Source organism: Cyprinodon tularosa, unplaced genomic scaffold (genome assembly GCF_016077235.1).
Source record: "Cyprinodon tularosa strain WSP-4 unplaced genomic scaffold, ASM1607723v1 ctg98, whole genome shotgun sequence".
In the NCBI taxonomy this organism is placed as follows: Eukaryota; Metazoa; Chordata; class Actinopteri; order Cyprinodontiformes; family Cyprinodontidae; genus Cyprinodon; species Cyprinodon tularosa.
The window spans coordinates 340,001-360,176 of NW_024039762.1; the positions used below are offsets into that span (position 1 = coordinate 340,001).

A 20,176-nucleotide genomic window follows, 5' to 3' on the forward strand; every position below is an offset into this window, starting at 1 on the left:
AAGCGGTTAGTAAAGAGCTGCTGTCATAGTCCAGACGGTCAGAGATAAACTTAATGCTCTTAAACACATTATCGACCAACAATGGAAACCAGGCTGGGCTAGAGCAATAACTAAAGTTAAACACAGCTGAGTGTTTACCAAAGCGAAGCTGATAGAACAGACTAACTCTGTAAAACAAAATGGGAAAGAAAAGAGAGGAAACTTCCATTTATACAAGTTTTATTCGCTCTAAAATGTCCTATAACCTCAGCGGTTGGAGTGAACTCACCTGGAAATTCAACTTCTGGGTAAACCGGGGTGAAGAGGAGAGCTTCGTAGAATGGCAGGCTATATCCCAGCTTTACCTCCTTACATTCTTCATCTTTTCCAAGAGTTTCTGTCACTAAAAGACTCGTCAGTCTTCTTAATTTATGGACCAACCGGTACTTCCAGGCGAAAATGTGTCCAGTTTGGACCGCGCTCGTTCAGTCCGTCTCTGCTTCATACATTCAGTCCTGTTAGCGAAACACTGACACACTTCTGAGAGTTTAAATGAGCTAAGCTAAACTAGCTCCATCCATGGACAACAGGGATATAACCAGAGGGGCACGAGCGGCACGCGCGTGCCATCTACCGTTAGTTAACACCAGCGCTGGTGAACAAGTACAGGTGGACCTTTGGACATGATGTAGACGTAACGCCCTCTGCTGGACACCTAACGCAACAACATAAACCCACTACATTCTGTTCATTGATGAATGAAAACCCCATCTACTGTACAGGCATGTCCACGGCCAAGAGTTTAAAATATCATAGATCAGTAGGGATAATCTAGTTTCCCTTTGAATAAAGTATTTTTTAATTAAATTGATTTAAATTGAAATATGGTATAATAATATTAAACAGTTTTGTTTAACCAGGGATCTGCAACCTATGGATCCAGAGCCGCATGTGGCTCTGTGGACCCTCTACAATGGCTTTTAACAGTAACTAAGTAACTAATGTACAATAATAACAAATAACAATCTTATAAGCATATCATAGAGTTATAGTACTTTCTGCTTTTTTGGTTGTGTGAAGTTCCTTCAGGTAGCTAGCAGCTGAATATGGAAGATAAATTTATTTTATAATTTTTTTTCTTGTACTTTTTTGTCTCTGTATCCTCTAATGTATGTATCTATTTATTGTTGTTGATGTCTTTTTGTCTTTATTTATCACGCTATTTATTGACAGATTAAACCGTAATTATATATCACTACGGCCTGCCATACATTCCATCTCAGCTGTGGGGTCCCTTCCTCAAAGGGAACTCAAACCCGGTTCGCGGAAGTAAATAGGCGTTTAGACGCCTGTCAGCTACTAATACACGATTATTTAAACCCATAACAAACTTATATTCTCAGAAACATTTAGAATAAAGTGATGCTAAAGAACTGGGGAGTCTGGTTGGGTCAAGGAAACAAAAATGTCGAAGTTTCAGAAGAACTCGAGCATGTTGATAAGAGGAGGGACAGTGATGAAGAAAAGCAAACCGTTACATGTGAAAAACACGCAGAAGAACCCCCACTTCTTCAGAAAGCTGAAAGTTTTAGCAGTAAGTCTGCCTTTTTAAACCAATGTTCTCCTTTTATGTTTCTCTACCAACTCAGCTGAGCTTTCTTTCAGAGAGCATGATCAGTTTGGCCAACAAAGCCTCTAAGAAGCTGACTGAGACCATGTTAGAAACAGCAGAGAGTCTGAGGAAAAGCGTGGAGGAGGGCAAACTTAACCAGATTATTGATAAGGTAAATAATCCTCTGGTTGGGCTGTTTTTATTACAACCGGAGGAGTCTCCTACTGCTTATTTTCCTACCCGCAGAGCATGCTGGGGGATTTTCAGAAAGAGCAGCAAAGGTTTGTTCTTGAGAGAGAAGCTAAAAAAGTGGGTAAGTAACCAAATTCAGCAAAAGTTTGACCTGAATGCAAGTGTTATGAGTGCTTTGAATGCTAGTGAGGATCCCCATATTTAAAGAAGCTTCATGTGAAAATGTCACCACCTACTGGTGGAGGGCAGAACTACAGTTAGTAATATAATTGTGGTTTTGGAATGTTTGAGCTGTATAATAAAATCTTTAAGTTTTTTGGGTGTAAAATGTCTTAGAAGAGAAAAATAATTTAAGGTACATCGGTTTTCTGCCATTTAAGTAAAATAAGCTCAAGCAGACAGTGAAAGTCTTTGTGCAAATTAAAGGTGTTAGTCATTTTTATTTAAACATAATAGTTTTTCCAGTTTTTTGTTTTAATTGGGTAGGAATTTAAGTCATTTGGTTAAACCCACCAATCAATTTTTTTGTGATTTTACCAACAAATACAAATGAGTCACATTAGCCAAAATACTTGTGTTTTATTGCAACTTCTAAAAGTGTGAGGTGGGTCTTGAACCATCAACCCACAGATAGAAAGTCCATCTTTTACAGCTGATGCCAGTACTTAGATAACATATGTATAAAAAGCAATACTACTTACTACCCATTACATCTCTGATCAGTGGTTTGCTCAGATTTTGATCATTACATTATTTAATCTAAAAAGAACTAGTTTTAACCAACTAGACTGGTTGTTTTTCCAACCAGATTGGAAGTTCTATTCATAGAACTTATCCAAACTGTATCCAATTCTCCTACAAACTCCCACATCTTGACTGAACACAGAGGCTGTTTAAATGCCTGTCAAATTTGTGGGCGAGCTGAACCGCTTCCCAAATCGGTCATTTGGTATAGCGGTTAGAGAGGCTGCGGGCGTCATCTATTTTGTCTCCTCCCCCAAATGAAGCATGCCTCGATACGCGCCTCGTGGAAACGTCCCCCTCCAGTACCTGACACGCACCTCGAAGCCTCGGCTCATCTCATAACATCACTACTGAATGGAGATTTGGTGTCAAACTAGTGGAATGACATTCATCACTGTGCAGTTTGGCTAATCCACTAAACAGGACATAACACTGGGATGATTGATCAGGTCTCGCCTTTATTGATTATCTAAATAACTTATTGTTTCCAGGTGCGGCTGTGCCACCATGGGTTGGATATGATGAAGAAGACATCATGCAGGAGCAAATTTTAGCCCTCTCAGCTGTCAGTATGATGAAAACGTCAACGATACACTGTTCTTCCAAAAAAGTAAAAAAAAAAAAATCCACTAAATTTGGATTCCAAGTTTGAAGACGTTTTGCTTCCCATCCAGAAAGCTTTTTTAATTTAAAATGTTAGAATTAGTGTTGAGTTCGAGGCTTGATAGAGTCGACCAAAAACTTGTTTTGGCTTAAAAAACATGCAAATTGAGCCAGAAGAATGGGTCCGCTGTAGGTACCAGATCTGCCCCTTCTTATGATGTCAATATATTGCAACTCCTGTATTGCACCCATTTCTTAAGGATCGAATCTCTTTTGGAGTTTCAAAATATTATTACCTATATTTGCTATTATTTTACAGTTCATTGGCGATCTAAAGAAGCGGAAAGTAGAAAACAATCATTGTCAGTCTCGAAGGAAAGTACTGCGTTCTAAGACACACTGAGCTCTGCCATTTAACAAGGAGACACTAAAAGTCTCAGCTTATATTTATTCTTTTTATTAAGATCTGAGGGCAGAGGAGGACAAATGGGACATCTTAAAAAATGACTTTCGTAAAAATTTTAGACAAATAAAACCGTTATTCTACTTGTAGGAAATTAACAGGTTTTTTGATACAAATTCAATAGTATGGCTTAATATGGCTAACTGAGCGAGCTAAAACAGGCTAACCTGTTAGCTACTGAGCACAGCTAGCCAAAGCGCTACCCAGCTCTCCCCTTTATATCATGGTCTAACAGTTACTTTTCTTACCATAAACTTTTTTTTTTCTGTTTTCTAATCGATCAGGTAGAACTTCATCTGTGAAACTAAGGATGCTCCTGACTCGGCACACGGATTCTGCATGATGTTATTATCGTTGTCTGGGCAACCACTATGCTTTACATCACATGGCAACGTTCAGCCAATCATGTAGCGTAACGTCCCTGCCATGCACAGGGCCCCGAGCCGATATGACCACAGGAATGGGGAGTCGTTTTGGGTTCTTTGTTAGTCTGCGATACCCAGAACTGGTCGGGGGGGGGGGGGGGGGGTCGTTAGGGGCAACTACTGGCCTGGCTGCAGGCGAGATGTTTTGTCCCCTGCATTAGGTTTAGGGGTTGAAATGATAGCAGGATGAAATCAACTCTATCACTGAATTGTAGGTATTTGAGAGCTGAAACCTGAGTCCACCCCCTTTGATAAGGTTGGTTATTCTTGATGTCCTTCACACCCCTTTCAAACCACCTGTCTTCTTTGTCCAAAATGTGAACATTCTGGTCCTCACATGGGTGTCCCTTGTTCTTAAGGACAAGACTATATTGTCCACCTGCATCTTTTCTAAACCAAAACCAGTTTTTAGGCTACAATATAAAGCTTCGAACTCAACGCTAATTCTGACATTTTGAAATTGAAAAAGCTTCCTGGATGTGAAGTGAAATGTCTCCAAACTTGGAAACAAAGTCCAGTGGATTGTTTTTTAACACTTTTTGAGTGAATATGACCTGGATGACTGAGAATATTCACCAGCATAAATAGACTGTTCTGATTGAGGAAAAAAAAAAAACAGTAATCCAGTTATATGAGCTCGACTGATTGCAGGACAGGAGGAATTTTCTTCGAGACCCCCCCGCCGGCGTCCAATTTCCCTTTGACCTTGAGCAGTCCTATCCCGTCGCCTTGGTGATGCTGGAGGAGGACGAGCTCCTCAAGAAGATGCGTTTCCATCTGGTCCCCAGAGAGTGAGAATTTGTCACTAGTTTGTTTACGTTGTGACTCAGTGTTCATTATGTGAGTTTATAGTAATAAAAAAATCTGAATGGGAAATGTTTTTGGATTTTTTTTAGGGTGAATGAGGAAAGATTCTGGAGGAATTACTTCTATCGAGTGTCTTTGATTAAACAGTCAGCTCAGCTCACGGCCCTAACAGCACAGCAGGCTTCAGAGTCTCACTCAGGTACAGTCCACTGCCTGCCATTTTTTATTGTTGATATTTTAGTGGGAACGGGGGGATGATTATTCATACTACAAAGAGCTCAACCACAACAGCAACTAAATAAACAAAATAAAATAAATCGGGACCTAATCTTCTCAAAACCAGCAACTATGGAAGCTTGTTTGAGCCGCCCTCATGATTTAAAAAAACAAACATACTGTATACCTTACAACTATGAGACAGTATCCCATAATAATATGAGACTCTCTCATAATAATGAAATGGAAATAAAAAGCAAAACATATCTTAAAATTATGAATTAGCTCATACTTATTTATGAGATATATAAGTTTTTTTTTTAAATGAGAATGGCTGAAACTGGCTTCCATACAGCAACTCACCCTTCCTTGGGACCCAAACAATTTCCCACAAACAAACCCTGAATCTATGCCATCATCCCAATATCAAACTCACACTTATTTGTTTAAATGAACACAAGTAGCTGTCAGAATCTGAAAATTGTGGTGTGCAATTTCAATCTGCATAACTGAGTCAAAAAAGAGGGAAAATCTGATTTTGTTGCAACCTCATCCACAAGTCTAATGGGGTATTTCTCTACCTCTTCCTTCATCTGAACACTGACCCTATTTACCAAATCCTGTTAAGGAAAGGAAAAGCTCTTACAGCTTAAGGGTCATTGTTTTGTAAGGCGAACCTCAATCCAATTCCCAGTACTGCATGATACTGCCACCACCATGTTTAACCATGATAATTGTATGCTCAGGGGGATGTGCTGTCCGTTTTCCATCTAAAAGTTATAATTTGATGTCACCAAACCCTCTTTGTGTTAGCCTGTTCTATATAATTACAGTAAAACATAGTTAAGTTTGTGCTTGTAACATTGCAAAATGTGAAAAAGCTGCAGTGTCAGGGACCAAGCAGTAAGGCAAGGGGACACAGGAGGTAATTACAAAGATATTGGCTTTTATTGACCCAAAATAAATTAACAAAATACAAAACAATACAAAAATACATTTAAAAGAGGTCAACTGAATCTAAAAATATTTAACTTTTAACTTAGCAAACAAAGCAAACTTAACCAAGGAAAACTGACCTAACACAAGGACACATGAGGGCAACTTATATAGTAGTTTGTCCAAAGCAGAAAACAAGATGGCTGACAATTAACTAAGGCAAACATTTAAACTAATTTAAGGTACATGGTAGGGCTTAATGAGCCAGTGACCAGTTTTAACCTTTCTCAGTCCAAAAGATGCTCATCTCCAACCATGGCAACTCAAAGGAAAAGAAAGAAAAATTTACCACTATGGGGCTCCAGCCTCCACATGCAGAAATCAAAGTCCCTTACAAGATAATTTCATATTTTTTAGATCCAGTTAAACGTCAGTGCCCTCCAGTCGCACAAAAACCCAGACAACATAAGGTAACACAAATGTTTTAATAGCTTTAATGTGACCATAACTCTTCCTTTATACAGGAAAAACTAAATGTCACATTTTCCACGTCTGTTTTACTGTTAAGGATGAAGCGAAGGTCTCCATCAGTTCACCTGGGTCTGAATTTATAAGCAGTGCTTTGAAATCCTCAGCAATAAATAAAGAGGATCTGGCCAAACGTACAGAGCTTCTGGTCTTAGACAAAAAAGAACATCTGCAGGAAAAGCAGGGTAAATATTTGCCTTCAACTGGAGTAGAACACATTTCTAATTTCTTATTTTATATTTTTAAATATTAAAGCTTTCTGTCCCCAGATGATATTCCTAAATGGGAGAGAGAGCTGCAGGAGGAGCTGGAGGAGTACGACGTGTTGGCAGAGAATGAGGTCCAGGATGAGGCCTGGGACAGAGAGATTGAAGAGATGCTTCATGAGGACTTTGAGAAGATCTGACATCCTAAACAGCTTGATGACAGAGAGGAACCATCTAATATAGCAAGGTTTTTGATGTGACTATCAGACAAACTTTCACAGAAGACTTGACCACATTTGGACCTTGCATTTGATAAAGTCAGGTGTGTTCATTAGTTTAATGCCATATTATTAGCCTCCTTCAATAATCAAAGAAAGAAAACCTGACATTGAGATATTTATACTTAAACATTTTCAGACAACAATCTGTGTATCTGAGATTAATGGTGGTTACATGTTGCAAGATGTTTTATCTAGAATGTTCATCGGGGCAGCGTCTGTCTACGATGACGAAAATCAGTGTGTATAAATGGTTAAAATGTGAAAAACAACGGACCTTACCTCAGGAACAAACCCAAACCTGGAAGCCACAACTGATGATGGAGCGACTGCAACCATGTGCTGCATAAAGATGGTTTACAACATTTTGAATAAATTGACCTAACAAATTTTATGGAGCTCGAAAGTCAGTTTAATTTTAACTCAATGCGTAATTTTTGTACTTATTCTTTTTTTGACTCTGTAACATCAAATGTATCATATGTAATAGACAAGTTTTTGTTTTTTTGTTTTTTACATGATTAGTGTTATTTTTTCTTCTTAACCCTTTAAAGGGCACTCAGGGAAATAATTTGAAAATCATAATTTCATGCCAATAGTGTTATTGGAATCCAGCAAAATTGCTTCTATAAGAAATTAGTAAAGAACACATATTTTTTTGTTACCTTAGAGCAGGAGTCTGCAACCTGCGGCTCCAGAGTCACATGTGGCTCATGGATTCTCTCCAGCGGCTCTTAAAGTGTATATAAACAGCTAAATAATTTACTATAATTAATACCAGTATTAAAAGCTTTAATGATTTTTTTTATAAGATGGAAAAGATTTATATCAAAAGAACCAAAAATATGTTTTAAGAGCCATTTTTCTTTGAATTAGCATGGAAATTATGTGTTTTAATATCATTTTACTTATGTTATTATGATGTTACTTGCTCTGTAAAGGGTTAAAAGAAAAACGTGATGTATACAATCAGATGCAGTGCACAGAAATCCCATCTGGGGTCAGTAACCAACAGTAGATGACCTTTACTTACATCACCCAAAATGTGCACAACCACAATATTTTTTTTTAGCTATATTGGACCACATGCAAAAACCATTTGTACAAAACAATGTGTTCTTAAATCATTCGATCATTCGTACACGTGATTTAGGATAGCGGTCCCCTACCTTTTTTGTACCACGGACCGCTATATGTCAGACAATATTTTCGTGGACAGAAGGGGGGGGCGGAGCGGCCGGGGGGATAAATGAGATCAAGTAAAATGATACGACTGGCATTAAATCAAATACAAACAGCATAAAAATAAAACAAGCCGGTCCCATCGAGGCGTAATCAGAGACAATGACACACGAAGTGTGCTCCTGATGTAGCTTTGTTTTGGTCGCTGTAACCGCAGAAAATCCCGCTTCACAAAGATAGGATGTTATAGATAGGATGAGTCTTGAACAGAATTAACCTGTGTCAAGAGGCACAGATGCACCGACTGATGTAATTGGGAGAGAATACCGCAATTTTTGATATTTTTCAATATAAAACATCACTTACACTCTGATCGTCGATAAATTATTCTGTGCGGCCCGGTACCAAACGACCGACGGACCGGTACCGGTCCGCGGCCCGGTGGTTGGGGACCGCTGATTTAGGAGAAATATCTTTGAGGTACAAACAAATTTTACGAATGCTTCAGAACTGATGTATGCGTCTTGTGCAATCAGCATAGGTGTCAACTAACAATGTACACACACTTTGTTACTATACTTAAGTACACTTTTTAGGTATCTACAGGTACTTCTCAAAATATTAGCATATTGTCATAAAGTTAATTATTTTCCATAATGTACTGATAAAACGTGAACATTCATATATTTTAGATTCATTACACACTAACTGAAATATTTCAGCTATTTTATTTTTGTTACTATGGATTATTTTGGCAAACAGCTCATGAAAACCCAAAATTCCTATCTCACTAAATTAGCATATCATGAAAAAGGTCTCAAAAGAACTATGCACCTAACTGACTCAACAAATTAACTCTAAACACCTGCAAAAGAATCCTGAGGCCTTTAAAACTCCCAGCCTGGTTGGCCTTCTGGACTGCTGTCCAGAAGGCCATCATTGACACCCTCAAGCAAGAGGGTCTGACACAGAAAGATATTTCTGAACCAATAGGCTGCTCCCAGAGTGCTGTATCAAGGCACCTCAGTGGGAAGTCTGTGGGAAGGAAAAAGTGTTGCAGAAAACGATGCACAATGAGAAGAGGTAACCGGACACTAAGGAAGATTGTGGAGGAGGGCCGATTCCACACCTTTGGGGACCTGCGGAAGCAGTGGACTGAGTCTGGAGTAGAAACATCCAGAGCCACCATACACAGGTGTGTGCAGGAAATGGGCTACAGGTGTCGCATTCCCCAGGTCAAGCCACTTTTGAACCAGAAACAGAGGTGCCTGACCTGAGCTACAGAGAAGCAGCACTGGACTGTTGCTCAGTGGTCCAAAGTACTTTTTTTGGATAAAAACATATTTTGCATGTCATTTGGAAATCAAGGTGCCAGAGTCTGGAGGAAGACTGGGGAGAAGGAAATGCCAAATGCCAGAAGTCCAGCATCAAGTCCCCACAGTCAGTGATGGTCTGGGGTGCCATGTCAGCTGCTGGTGTTGTTCCACTGTGTTTTATGAAGGGCAGAGCCAATGCAGCTATCAGGAGATTTTGGAGCACTTCAAGCTTCCATCTGCTGTAAAGTTTTATGAAGATAAAGATTCCATTTTTCAGCACGAACTGGCACCTGCTCACAGTGCCAAAACCACTGGTAAATGGTTTACTGACCATGGTATCACTGTGCTCAATTGGCCTGTCAACTCTCCTGACCTGAACCCCATAGAGAATCTGTGGGATATTGTGAAGAGAAAGTTGAGAGACTCAAGACCCAACACTGGATGAGCTAAATGTCGCCAAACTCTAACCCATCCTGGGCCTCCAGCAGTGCCACAGGCTGATAGTCTCCATGCCACGCCACATTGAAGCAGTCATCTCTGCAAAAGGATTCCCAACCAAGTATTGAGTGCATAACTGTACATAAGTATTTGAAGGTTGACTTTTTTTGTATTAAGAACACTTTTCTTTTATTGGTCGGATGAAATATGCCAATTTTGGGTTTTCATGAGCTGTATGCCAAAATAATCCGTATTAAGACAATAAAAGACCTGAAATATTTCAGTTAGTGTGCAATCAATCTAAAATATATGAATGTTCAAGCTTTACCATTACATTATGGAAAATAATGAACTATATCACAATATGCTAATATCTTGAGAAGGACCTGTATACTTATTTTTCTTCTACTCATTACATTTTCACACAGGTATCTGTACTTTCTATTCCTGAAATTTTTAAGACGAACGTTACTCGGCTTCGGTTTAATGTTTACAAATATTTATTTCACGTCATGTGCTCCATCCAATGCAGATGCTACAATGTTGGATTCAGAAAAAGATGTTGAAATGCCTGAAAGGTCAGACACAGGCGAGAGCGTATCGGGAAATGGAGACGGAGACCAACAAGACCTCCCTCATCCTCGGCCCTATCTCAAAGAATTTTTAGAAATAGTCGAAAAATTGAGCTTTCAGTTCATATAGTGGCATCTGGCTGTTTTTTTTTAAAGGTTACTTTATACTTTTATAATTTAAGTAGTTTTTGCAGCACATGTTTTTTCACTTTTACTTGAGTAAAGAGCTCAAGTTGATACTTCAACTGCAGTATCTATACTTCTACTTAAGTAACAAATGTGAATACTTTTGACACCGCTGGCAATCCGTCAGCTTTTATTCAAACCTAGCTTTCACTAAATGGCCATATACTTAGAAGCAAGTCACTCCACCTGCAGCTCATACAGTACGAGTGTGTATTAAAAGGAGATTTTGAAGAATGTTGTTATGTTGGTTGATGGTGAACCCATATGAAGCTGTTCTCACACTGATTCCCTGCTGCTTCTCCTTGAGCTCCGGAACGCCATCTCCCCTTACCTGTGTTGGTCCAGGTGATTCATCCCCCTGCTTTGGGCAACCTGACGAAAACAAAACAAACGTGGACCGAGGGCAGGAGAAAGATGCAAGTCCGCTCAGAACAAAACCCCAAGAAATGCAACAACTGGCTCTTAAAATGGTCGTCTTCATAATAACCAGGCGGTTTCCAGTTTTATAAGTCTGTGTAGGATTGTATATCTGATTATATATCTATCACATTTGTCTGGCCTATCACTTCCCACTGATGCATTGTAATGGCGATCTCTACAGCCACTGTGTGTCTGCTCTGTGCTGCCGTAGCGTAAAGATGTTTGCCTCCACAATTCAAACCCATTCCTGTGTAATTATAAATAGCAAATTCCAAGGCTAGGCAAAAATAAAGACTGAGACTTTTAGTTTATAGGTGATAATAAATAACATACATTTGGATAATATATTACATTTATGTCAGTAAATCCCATTAATTAATACATACTGTATCTTTAAAGGGAGTTTGTCCCACACTAACACTTAATGATTTTTTTATGCCAGAAGCTCACTTTTTAAAACCAAAGGATTTTTTTTACATTTAAATTATGTCATCCTGTATTTAAGGTGAGATGCCCATATGATCAGAGGTATGATACTACGCATATTACAATTAATAAACAGGAAAGTGGAGCCAACCAAACGAGCCTTTACCCAGCTGAGATGTGAAACGAAAGAAGAAAATTCCCAAGATGTGGGACTTTTTACAAGTGTAAAAGTGAAAAAATATAGAATACCAAGAGGGATCAAAGATTTACACCTTAGTTCCTTCCATTTCTCATCTATTAACATTACCCAGGTACTTTATTTTCTCAAAAGCATACACATATGAATTACTTGACCCTGTAAACGATATCTTAAATTTAAACAATTTAAGATATCGTAAAGGCAGATCAAATAATTAAAAATAAATGGGCCCATGTCATTCTACAGCAAATCAAGCAGGATCACTTCTATTTACAGTACGACAATATATACATGCTCGGCTCCCATACTTAGTATACTGTATATAGCAGTAAGAAAGACAACATGTAAAAATAAAAGGTCTTAAATTGAAAAACAGTAGCCCTTAACAGTCAGTAATTTAACCTTTAATCAAGCTTGTGTTCAGAATAAACATTGTTCACTGAAGCAGAAGGTAAAGCTGCACAAGCTGCCAATAAATCACTGAATCAATGAATCAAGTTAGTGGATGTGTGAGTAAAAGCTGCCAGCAGATGGCGACATGGTATAGAAATATCTATAAAATATGGCTACTCTTATTTTAGAACAATGATTGAGTTATCATCTACTCTGAGTAACTTTAATAAATGATGAACAAGCCGGTTTTAAAACAAAACTACCATTGTTATTGTTGGAGAGATTAGAACAATTATTCCTCTACTTTCTACTGTCCTGTTCACTCCTACCCCTTCTTTATGTTTTAGTCAGTTTTTTTATTATTATTTTGGATTTCAGGGAACAAAAGTGAACATGCAGGTTGGTGTTTATAGAACTGGACATCAAGAGGACTTAGTGAAAGAGAGAGCTCACTTTGAGACAGAGCTTCTAGTAGATTACAAGCCTTTCCTCAAATAGCCTATGTATTTAAGCTCTTCATGGTCAAAAAGAAGAAGAAAATTTCAAGATTAAAAATACACAGGTCTCATCACATTTATCCTAGGGAAAAAGCGCTAAACTTTTTCTTGGGAATTGTTGTATGTCTTCAGGAGCAGACCATCAGCTGGAGCTGCAAGAACAGGTAGATGAACATGAAGAGGCTATTTTACTTTTTATACTTTATATCCAAATTTTTATCTTAAGAGCATATATTTGTCTATTTTATTGCATGCCTTATACCCACAGTGTTTTAGATATTTTTATAATTTTATTTACCTATTCCATATTATATGTTTCATGTTGCACGATTGTACCATAAAAAATTCCTAGTTTGTGAACTCCTTCACTAACAATGGCAATAAACCTGATTCTGATCTGATCTTCTGATCAACAGACAAGTCTTCATACCTCTGAAAAGCTTTCCCATTCTGTCACATTCCACCATCAGGATTTAATGCGAGAGGCTGATATTATCCTTCCTCTTTACAGTGACGCATCACTCTGTCGGTTTACCACCAAAAATCCCAATAAAAACATTAACATGGGAAAGTTTTAGGTAAAAGAATGTGAGAACTTTGTGCTAGAGCAAGATTTATTTATATTTATTTATAGTATTTTAGTATAGTATTTATAGCATTTGAAATAAAAAGTGATTCTTGCTGTCAATTTGCCTGAAATTTTTTTAATATTCGACAGGGACTTATTTGAAATCAGCAAATTTGTAAGTTCTCCGCTTTTTCTCATAGTTCTGCAATTTCCCAAATTGGGATAAATAAAGTACATCTATCTATAGTAGCTTCACCTCGTCTGTTTCTGTTCGGCTGTGACTTCATCCTGGAGAGAAATATCAGCTGTGCTGCTGCCATCAACACCTTTGTTTATAGATGTTCGATATAAGCTTGTTTTCCAGTGTAGTCCTGTTTCTCTGACTGTGACTGGCTGGATATGCTCTCTTTATCCTCTGACATGGGAGCTGGCTCGGAGCTCGTCTGCCTGGCTGTGTGTTTCCTGGATGGGGTTGCGATTTACAGCTGCTTTTTGTTTCTCTGCTTCTGTCTCCTTGAACCCCAGTCGGCCTCAGCAGATGGCCGCTCACTCTGAGCCTGGTTCTGCTGGAGGTTTCTTCCTGTTAAAAGGGAGTCTTTCCTCTCCACTGTCGCTACAAGCATGCTTAGTGTTAGAGATTGCACTCGAGTCAATGAGTCGATGCAATCAACTGGTTTTCCTTAGATATAAAACTTTGAATCAATTTGACTGGGTGATCTGGTTGAACTGTAAAGTGCCTTGAGATGACATGTTGTGAATTGGCGCTATAGAAATAAACCAAATTGAATTAAGAAATCTGCAGTGGCCTGATCGACGAAGCACAAACATCTGTCAGATGGACTGATAAAGATTATCAAGCTATATCAAAACCAGTCTCTTTGAGTTTATCTTATTAAATCATCCAAACTTAAATACACAGAAGGCTGGATTTAAGTTTCAGTTAAATCCTGAGGGTGGCAGCAGAAGTAAAGATAAATGCTGAGAAAGTTTGAGGAGGAGGTGAAAGTTAGATAGAGGCATACAGATAAATGGTGTTGAGATATTGTTCCTAATTTTACCCACTGAAAAAAAAAAGAACAGCAAAAGAATCCATCTATGTTTACATTTGTTTATAGCTGAGCATAGATTTCATGCAGCTATCAGTCAAGCATCATACAACCAGAAACCCTTCATGTTGCAGGTGAGAGAAAATGTTAGTTAATACTCCATGGCAAACACATGAGACCATTCCTATAGTTTGGTAGGGACAGTCCCATCAATAATTTCATTACATTGAGTTTGGCAATATGTGGGTCAAATTTCTAGATTTCATTTTGCAGCTTTTGAAGGACTTATTCATCCTTTTTTATATACATTAATGTCTAACTACCTATAAATATCAGAGTATTTTGGGTTTTTTGTGTTCTCAATAATAGGAAAGCATTCAATTAATATATGTTTGAGCTCATTTTTAGAAAACATAAACCCTCCATCAGCCCCCACCCTAAGAGTGTCCCCACCAAATTCATCACAAAGTTACACCCTGGTTGCAGGTTCAAGTCCCATTGACCCCTGGATGAATGATGTCATCATAGTGGATGCAGGGTGTGATATTGTGAATTATGTAATAGTGAATTTGGAACAATCATTTCCCACTTCACACGAAAACAGCCTCACAGTCCACAGTCAGTCCTTTCCCTTCTCCTCTCTCCCCGGTGAAGCCTTAGCGCTCTCTGATTGGTCCTTACAGAAGGGGGCGTGTGTGTAAACAAAGGTTCGGAGCGCCTCTGATTGGTCGACGGCGGCGCCCTTCAAAGCTGTTGCCTAGGCGATGCGCTTGCAGCTTGGTCAGCCGCACGATCCAGTTACTGTAGCCGCTTGCTGCAATGAAAACATCGTCGTTGGTGGGTGGATATATACATGGGCCCCGGTTCCATCATTTCTTTTACCCCCAAAATCACTGACTGAGTGAGTAACCTTATCTTATTGAGATAAAGCCTGTCAGCTCTTTGTCAAATGTGCATATCTCAAATAGAAAAACAAAGAAGGCAAAGCTTGCGGTTTGTTTTCGGCTGATTTGTTCTAATGTATGCTTTCCTGAATCAGAGCAGACACAAGTGGCCCTGTAAGTGCGTGATTAGAGGGACCAGATTAGAAAGCTGCTAATGAGGCACTTCTTCCTAAGTTATCTGCTGTGCATTGATATCTACTGTGATCTATTGCTTTGCATTAAAAAATAGACTGTTACTGTTTATCCTGTGGGCAGTGGTTGATAACAAACATACATAACACACGCTCCCACACACTGTTTGCCCTGATGTTTAGAACATGATACCAAAATACGCAAGGATGAGAAGAGCTGATTTATTTTATATCTAAATAATCATAATTTAACATTTTGCATTTTTTTACTTTCACCAAACTTCCAAAATATAACCTGATTTTCTAAGAAAAAAACATTAATAACAATAAAGAAAAAAAAGAAAAACACCCTCCTTAGTTTGTCTTATTCCAGTTATATCAGATTAATTTCAACGCTGATAAAAGTGGGATAATGATATGGCGTCCCAATAGTGCCAAAATTCAATCGATGAATAAATCGTTAACCATTTATATTACTGTTGCAAAACCACTTCCAGCCTTTGAATATTATGTCAAGTTACAACTTTAAATGTATTTTATTGTGAAATGTGATTAAATACCTTTGTTTTCCAAATGTTGTTAAGAGGAAATTCTGAAAAATGTGGCATTCGTTTTTGTTCTGTTTTTCAGCTTGCTTTACTATGACACCCCTGATTAAAATCCAATTTGCCTCAGAAGGCGTGTAATTAGTAGTTCAAACTCAACTATTCTGTGGAGGAATTATATGTATCTTAGAAAAAAATTGGGAACAAATTCTACTGTTAAAGCTGAACACAGCAGAAAAGCCAACAGGTAAAATAATCTTGGAGATTTAAGAATTTTAATCATCTTGTAGAGCGCTGTTCAATCCATCATCTAAAGCTGATTTGAGGGTAGGATTGCACACTGCAAACACGTAAAACTGACAAGCTGAAAAAAGGGGAGCATTTTTCAGAGGAGCATATTGTTACTGGTCATACTCTAGTCACAGTGGCTGGAAGAAAATTGTTGTTTGAGGTCTAAGGAAGTCTAAAGGCCTGATTAGACTTCTGCAACCGCACACATCAAATGTCACTTGGGTCTGGTCGCAAACCAGTTTTTCTTGGTATGCTTCTGCACCGTCGTTCTGGAATTTCTAGGGACGCACCGCAGTTGCCTGCCAAAGCGCTAGGGGGAGCCTATTTGAGAACTCGCGAGAACTTCAGCGGATGGCACGAGAAATTAGGGGCACTGGCGGGAGTGTTTATCTTCCAAAACAACAATGGAGCTTCTGCAAGATATCACGGTCACGGAGATGAATCTAGAACTGCTAGACATCGAAGAGTAACAGTTTCTGTTAATGGAGTTGGCAAAAAGACCGATTAACCTTTCGTTATAGTTGTCCATTGCAGTTGCTCCTCGGTTTTAAAAATGGCGCACCCCAGCACCGAATTGAGAAGGACGACCACACAGACAGCTGGAGAGGCATACCAAGGACCAGTCACAGCTGCTTTTTGACTGCGCATTTCCACTTGAGGTCTGCGCAGGTTTGCAACCGTCCTACGCTTAGTCAGAATTTCTTTGTGCACAGAGACAGATTTGACGTTTGCAGAGGCTATGCATCAAAAGCATAAATTGGCTTTAAGAAGTTGACCCCAACTCATGTAGAAGACACAGCGAAATCTTTAGGAAGTGTGTGACAGTCAGATGAGATCAAAGCTGGCAGAAAAGTAGCACCATTGTTTGGTTTTGTAAAATGTTTGGGGTTGACTTTAAAAATAAACTATTGAATAAAATGTAAATCCCTGAACACACCGCAATAAGGTCACATGGTTGGAAGCATCATGCTGTGGGACCTGCTTTTCATTAACAGGGAAGCCGAAGGCATTAAGGAATAGTATAAATAAATAAATAACTATACCACAGTTACACTCAAGTATTTAAGTTTGTTAAAAAGATTGAATTTTTTTTGGTGGCCCTTTGATCAAGAGACATTTTTTTTCTTTTCCAATTTTCCACCTTCATTTCATGATTTGCTCGTTTGTGAAACAGCATCATTTTGTTATGTGTAACAATACATTTTTGTCAGATTTTATTAGGGAATTTTCATCAAGACTGATGATCCGGTTTTACATCCCTTTGTAGCTGTTTTGATAAATAGGCAACCTCTTAAGTTTTTTCAGAATGCACTTTAAGAATCTATGGGGAATAAAATGTTACTACAGGCAGCAGGATTTGGACATTGGATGCATTTTTCTTCTTTTTTTTTATTTTAGATTCCACTTGAAGTTTAAAATTTGAATTGATTTATTTCAATGAGTAGACCTGTCACAAATTTTGCTTGACACTAAATTATCCCAGAAATTATTGCGATAAACAATAACATTGTCATTGGGTTTTAATCCAAAGTGCTCTCAAACTGCAGCTTTGAAAACCAATTCCATCTCTGTTTTTCCAAGTCTCTGTGGCGAGGCTCCCAGGCTAAACTCGCTACGCTAAAGAAGAATAAAGAGAGGAGTGAGTGGAGACGAATGAAATGAGTAAAATTTTTTGTCATCCAGACTCTTTAGTAGGAAGAGAGCGAGACCAAAGGGAAACAAACAAACATACAAATGTAAATTGTTGAGCTCATTTAAAGAAATTACCGAATTCTTTTACCACTAGGTGCGCTGTTGAGCACTTTATGTAAACCAAAGAAAGATGTGTGACAAACGACACCTCTCTCTTCCTGAATCCTCTCCCCTTTTCCCTCCGTTTCTAGTTTGTGCATATTTGCAAAGGATAACTCCAGAGCAAAACCACACCATCCCTTGCAGTGGCATTTTTTGGGCAGGGAGGGACTTAACCCTGGGGGCAGACCGTTATTCAAATGGATGTTCGACTGTTTTAGTTAAATAAGATGGGAAATCCATAGACGTAACATTTAAATATATAATTAATTAAATCTATGGCCACACCAATATGAAAATCTGGTCTGATTTTAATATTGTCATGGTCTTTGTTCTGCTGTTCTTTACTTTGCTCCTTGTTTTCTAGATTTATTGGTTTAATTCCAGTTGTTGTATTTTTAGATTTATATTAGTTGTCATGTTTTTCTGTTGTCCTCTGTTGCCCTCTTGTGTGTGTGTGTTCCTTTCCCCTTGGCTCCCTCATTGTCTCTTCTCACACCTGCTCCTTGTCTGCTCGTTAGCCCTCCCTTTGTCTCTCTCTGCTATATATGCTCTCCTTCTGCTCTCACTCTTGGTTGGTTCCTTGTCTTTGCTGTCCTCCCGTGCTGTTGTCCACGTTCCTCGTCTCTCCCTGGCTCCTCGTGTTTGGTTTCCCCCAGATGTCTCCATTGTTCTGGTTTGCTTTGATTATTAGTTGGATTTTTGCATTCCTGCCTTTGTTACTGTTTTTTTTGCCCCATTAAACTCCCAAGAAATCTCCTCAGCCTCTCTGCCTCTGCATTTGGGTCCTCTACCACAACCAAACCCTGACAAATATTTGATATTCATATTGCTGTTATCTAGATAGATATGCATAAATAGAGTCTTTATTGTCATCATAAAGGCAGAACTTGTACACAAGAACAAATCAGGGCACAGTTCGGTTCTCAGTGCAAAAATAGTCACATAAAGTTAAGTAATTGCATAAGGCATGCATTTATCAAAAAAGTTGGAAGGACAAAATAAATGTAAAAAATGCTATGTAGAAAAAAAAAATAGGGATGAATTGCAATATTAAAAAGAATGGAAATGAACACTGTAGATGTACAGGTGCTGGTCATAAAATTAGAATATCATGAAAAAGTAGATTGATTTCAGTAATTCCATTTAAAAAGTGAAACTTGTATATTATATTCATACATTACATAAAAACTCATATATTTCAGATGTTTATTTTGTTTAATTTTGATGATTACAAATGACAACAAATGAAAATCTCAAATTCATCATATCAGAAAATTAGAATATTACTGAAGACCAATAAAAACAAAGGATTTATAGAAATGTTGGCCAACTGAAAAGTATGAACATGAAAAGTATGAGCATGTACAGCACTCAGTATTTAGTTGGGCCTCCTTTGGCCTGTATTACTGCAGCAATGCGGCATGGCATGGAGTCGATCAGTCTGTGGCACTGCTCAGGTGTTGATAGCCCAGGTTGCTCTAATAGTGGCTTTTAGCTCTTCTGAATTGTTGGGTCTGGTGTATTGCATCTTCTTCTTCACAATACCCCATAGATTTTCTATGGGGTTAAGGTCAGGAGAGTTTGCTGGCCAATTAAGAACAGGGATACCATGGTCCTTCAACCAGGTACTGGTAGCTTTGGCACTGTGTGCAGGTGCCAAGTCCTGTTGGAAAATGAAATCTGCATCTCCAAAAAGTTGGTCAGCTGCAGGAAGCATGAAGTGCTCTAAAACTTCCTGGTATGTGGCTGCGTTGACCCTGGACCTCAGAAAACACAATGGACCAACACCAGCAGATGACATGGCACCCCAAACCATCACTGACTGTGGAAACTTTACACTGGACTTCAAGCAACGTGGATGAAGTGCCTCTCTTCTTTTCCTCCAGACTCTGGGACCTTGATTTCCAAAGGAAATGCAAAATTTACTTTCATCAGAGAACATGACTTTGGACCACTCACCAGCAGTCCAGTCCTGTTTCTCTTTAGCCCAGGCAAGACGCTTCTGACGCTGTCTGTGGTTCAAGAGTGGCTTGACACAAGGAATGCGGCAGCAGAAACCCATGTCTTTCATACGTCTGTGTGTGGTGGTTCTTGAAGCACTCACTCCAGCTGCAGTCCACTCTTTGTGAATCTCCCCCACATTTTTGAATGGGTTTTGTTTCACAATCCTCTCCAGGGTGCGGTTATCTCTCTTGCTTGTACACTTTTTTCGACCACATCTTTTCCTTCCCTTCGCCTC

The 20,176-nt window shown here is 38.7% G+C and overlaps 3 protein-coding genes across 7 annotated transcripts in view; 2 read left to right on the forward strand and 1 right to left on the reverse strand.

Moving 5' to 3' along the window:
• The window catches only part of shroom2a (shroom family member 2a), a 63,985-nt gene extending 63,414 nt beyond the window's left edge, over nucleotides 1–571 (reverse strand). For 2 of the 3 annotated variants that reach the window (XM_038275807.1, XM_038275808.1), the window contains exon 1: nucleotides 269–571. The gene's annotated coding sequence lies outside the window, so the exon portion shown is untranslated. The remainder of the gene's footprint in view (nucleotides 1–268) is intronic. The other variant, XM_038275809.1, reaches the window with a different exon arrangement.
• A 695-nt stretch (nucleotides 572–1,266) lies between these two features.
• On the forward strand, nucleotides 1,267–6,929 carry LOC119777072 (synapse-associated protein 1-like). 2 transcript variants are annotated; one of them, XM_038275835.1, is made up of 9 exons: nucleotides 1,267–1,573; nucleotides 1,645–1,763; nucleotides 1,838–1,904; nucleotides 3,019–3,092; nucleotides 4,670–4,809; nucleotides 4,915–5,024; nucleotides 6,395–6,447; nucleotides 6,546–6,690; nucleotides 6,775–6,929. In XM_038275835.1, exons 1-9 carry the CDS (start codon nucleotides 1,402–1,404, stop codon nucleotides 6,909–6,911), a joined length of 1,017 nt encoding a protein of 338 aa, XP_038131763.1. In that variant the 5' UTR covers nucleotides 1,267–1,401; the 3' UTR covers nucleotides 6,912–6,929. The 2 variants fall into 2 exon arrangements, with proteins under 2 accessions (XP_038131763.1, XP_038131765.1); XM_038275837.1 differs by having other exon boundaries at nucleotides 1,310–1,573; nucleotides 1,629–1,763.
• An 8,067-nt stretch (nucleotides 6,930–14,996) lies between these two features.
• Nucleotides 14,997–20,176, forward strand: part of LOC119777067 (cyclin-dependent kinase-like 5) — an 87,560-nt gene continuing 82,380 nt past the window's right edge. For both annotated transcript variants that reach the window (XM_038275825.1, XM_038275826.1), the window contains exon 1: nucleotides 14,997–15,133. The gene's annotated coding sequence lies outside the window, so the exon portion shown is untranslated. The remainder of the gene's footprint in view (nucleotides 15,134–20,176) is intronic.

What these genes read in the sequence shown, in the direction of transcription:
- LOC119777072 (XM_038275835.1), top strand. Translation starts at nt 1,402, where the DNA reads ATGCTAAAGAACTGGGGAGTCTGGTTGGGTCAAGGAAACAAAAATGTC. An exon ending in TTAACCAGATTATTGATAAG is followed by an intron (nt 1,764 to 1,837) that starts GTAAATAATCCT and finishes TCCTACCCGCAG; the next exon opens with AGCATGCTGGGGGATTTTCA. An exon ending in GGCTTCAGAGTCTCACTCAG is followed by an intron (nt 5,025 to 6,394) that starts GTACAGTCCACT and finishes CATATTTTTTAG; the next exon opens with ATCCAGTTAAACGTCAGTGC.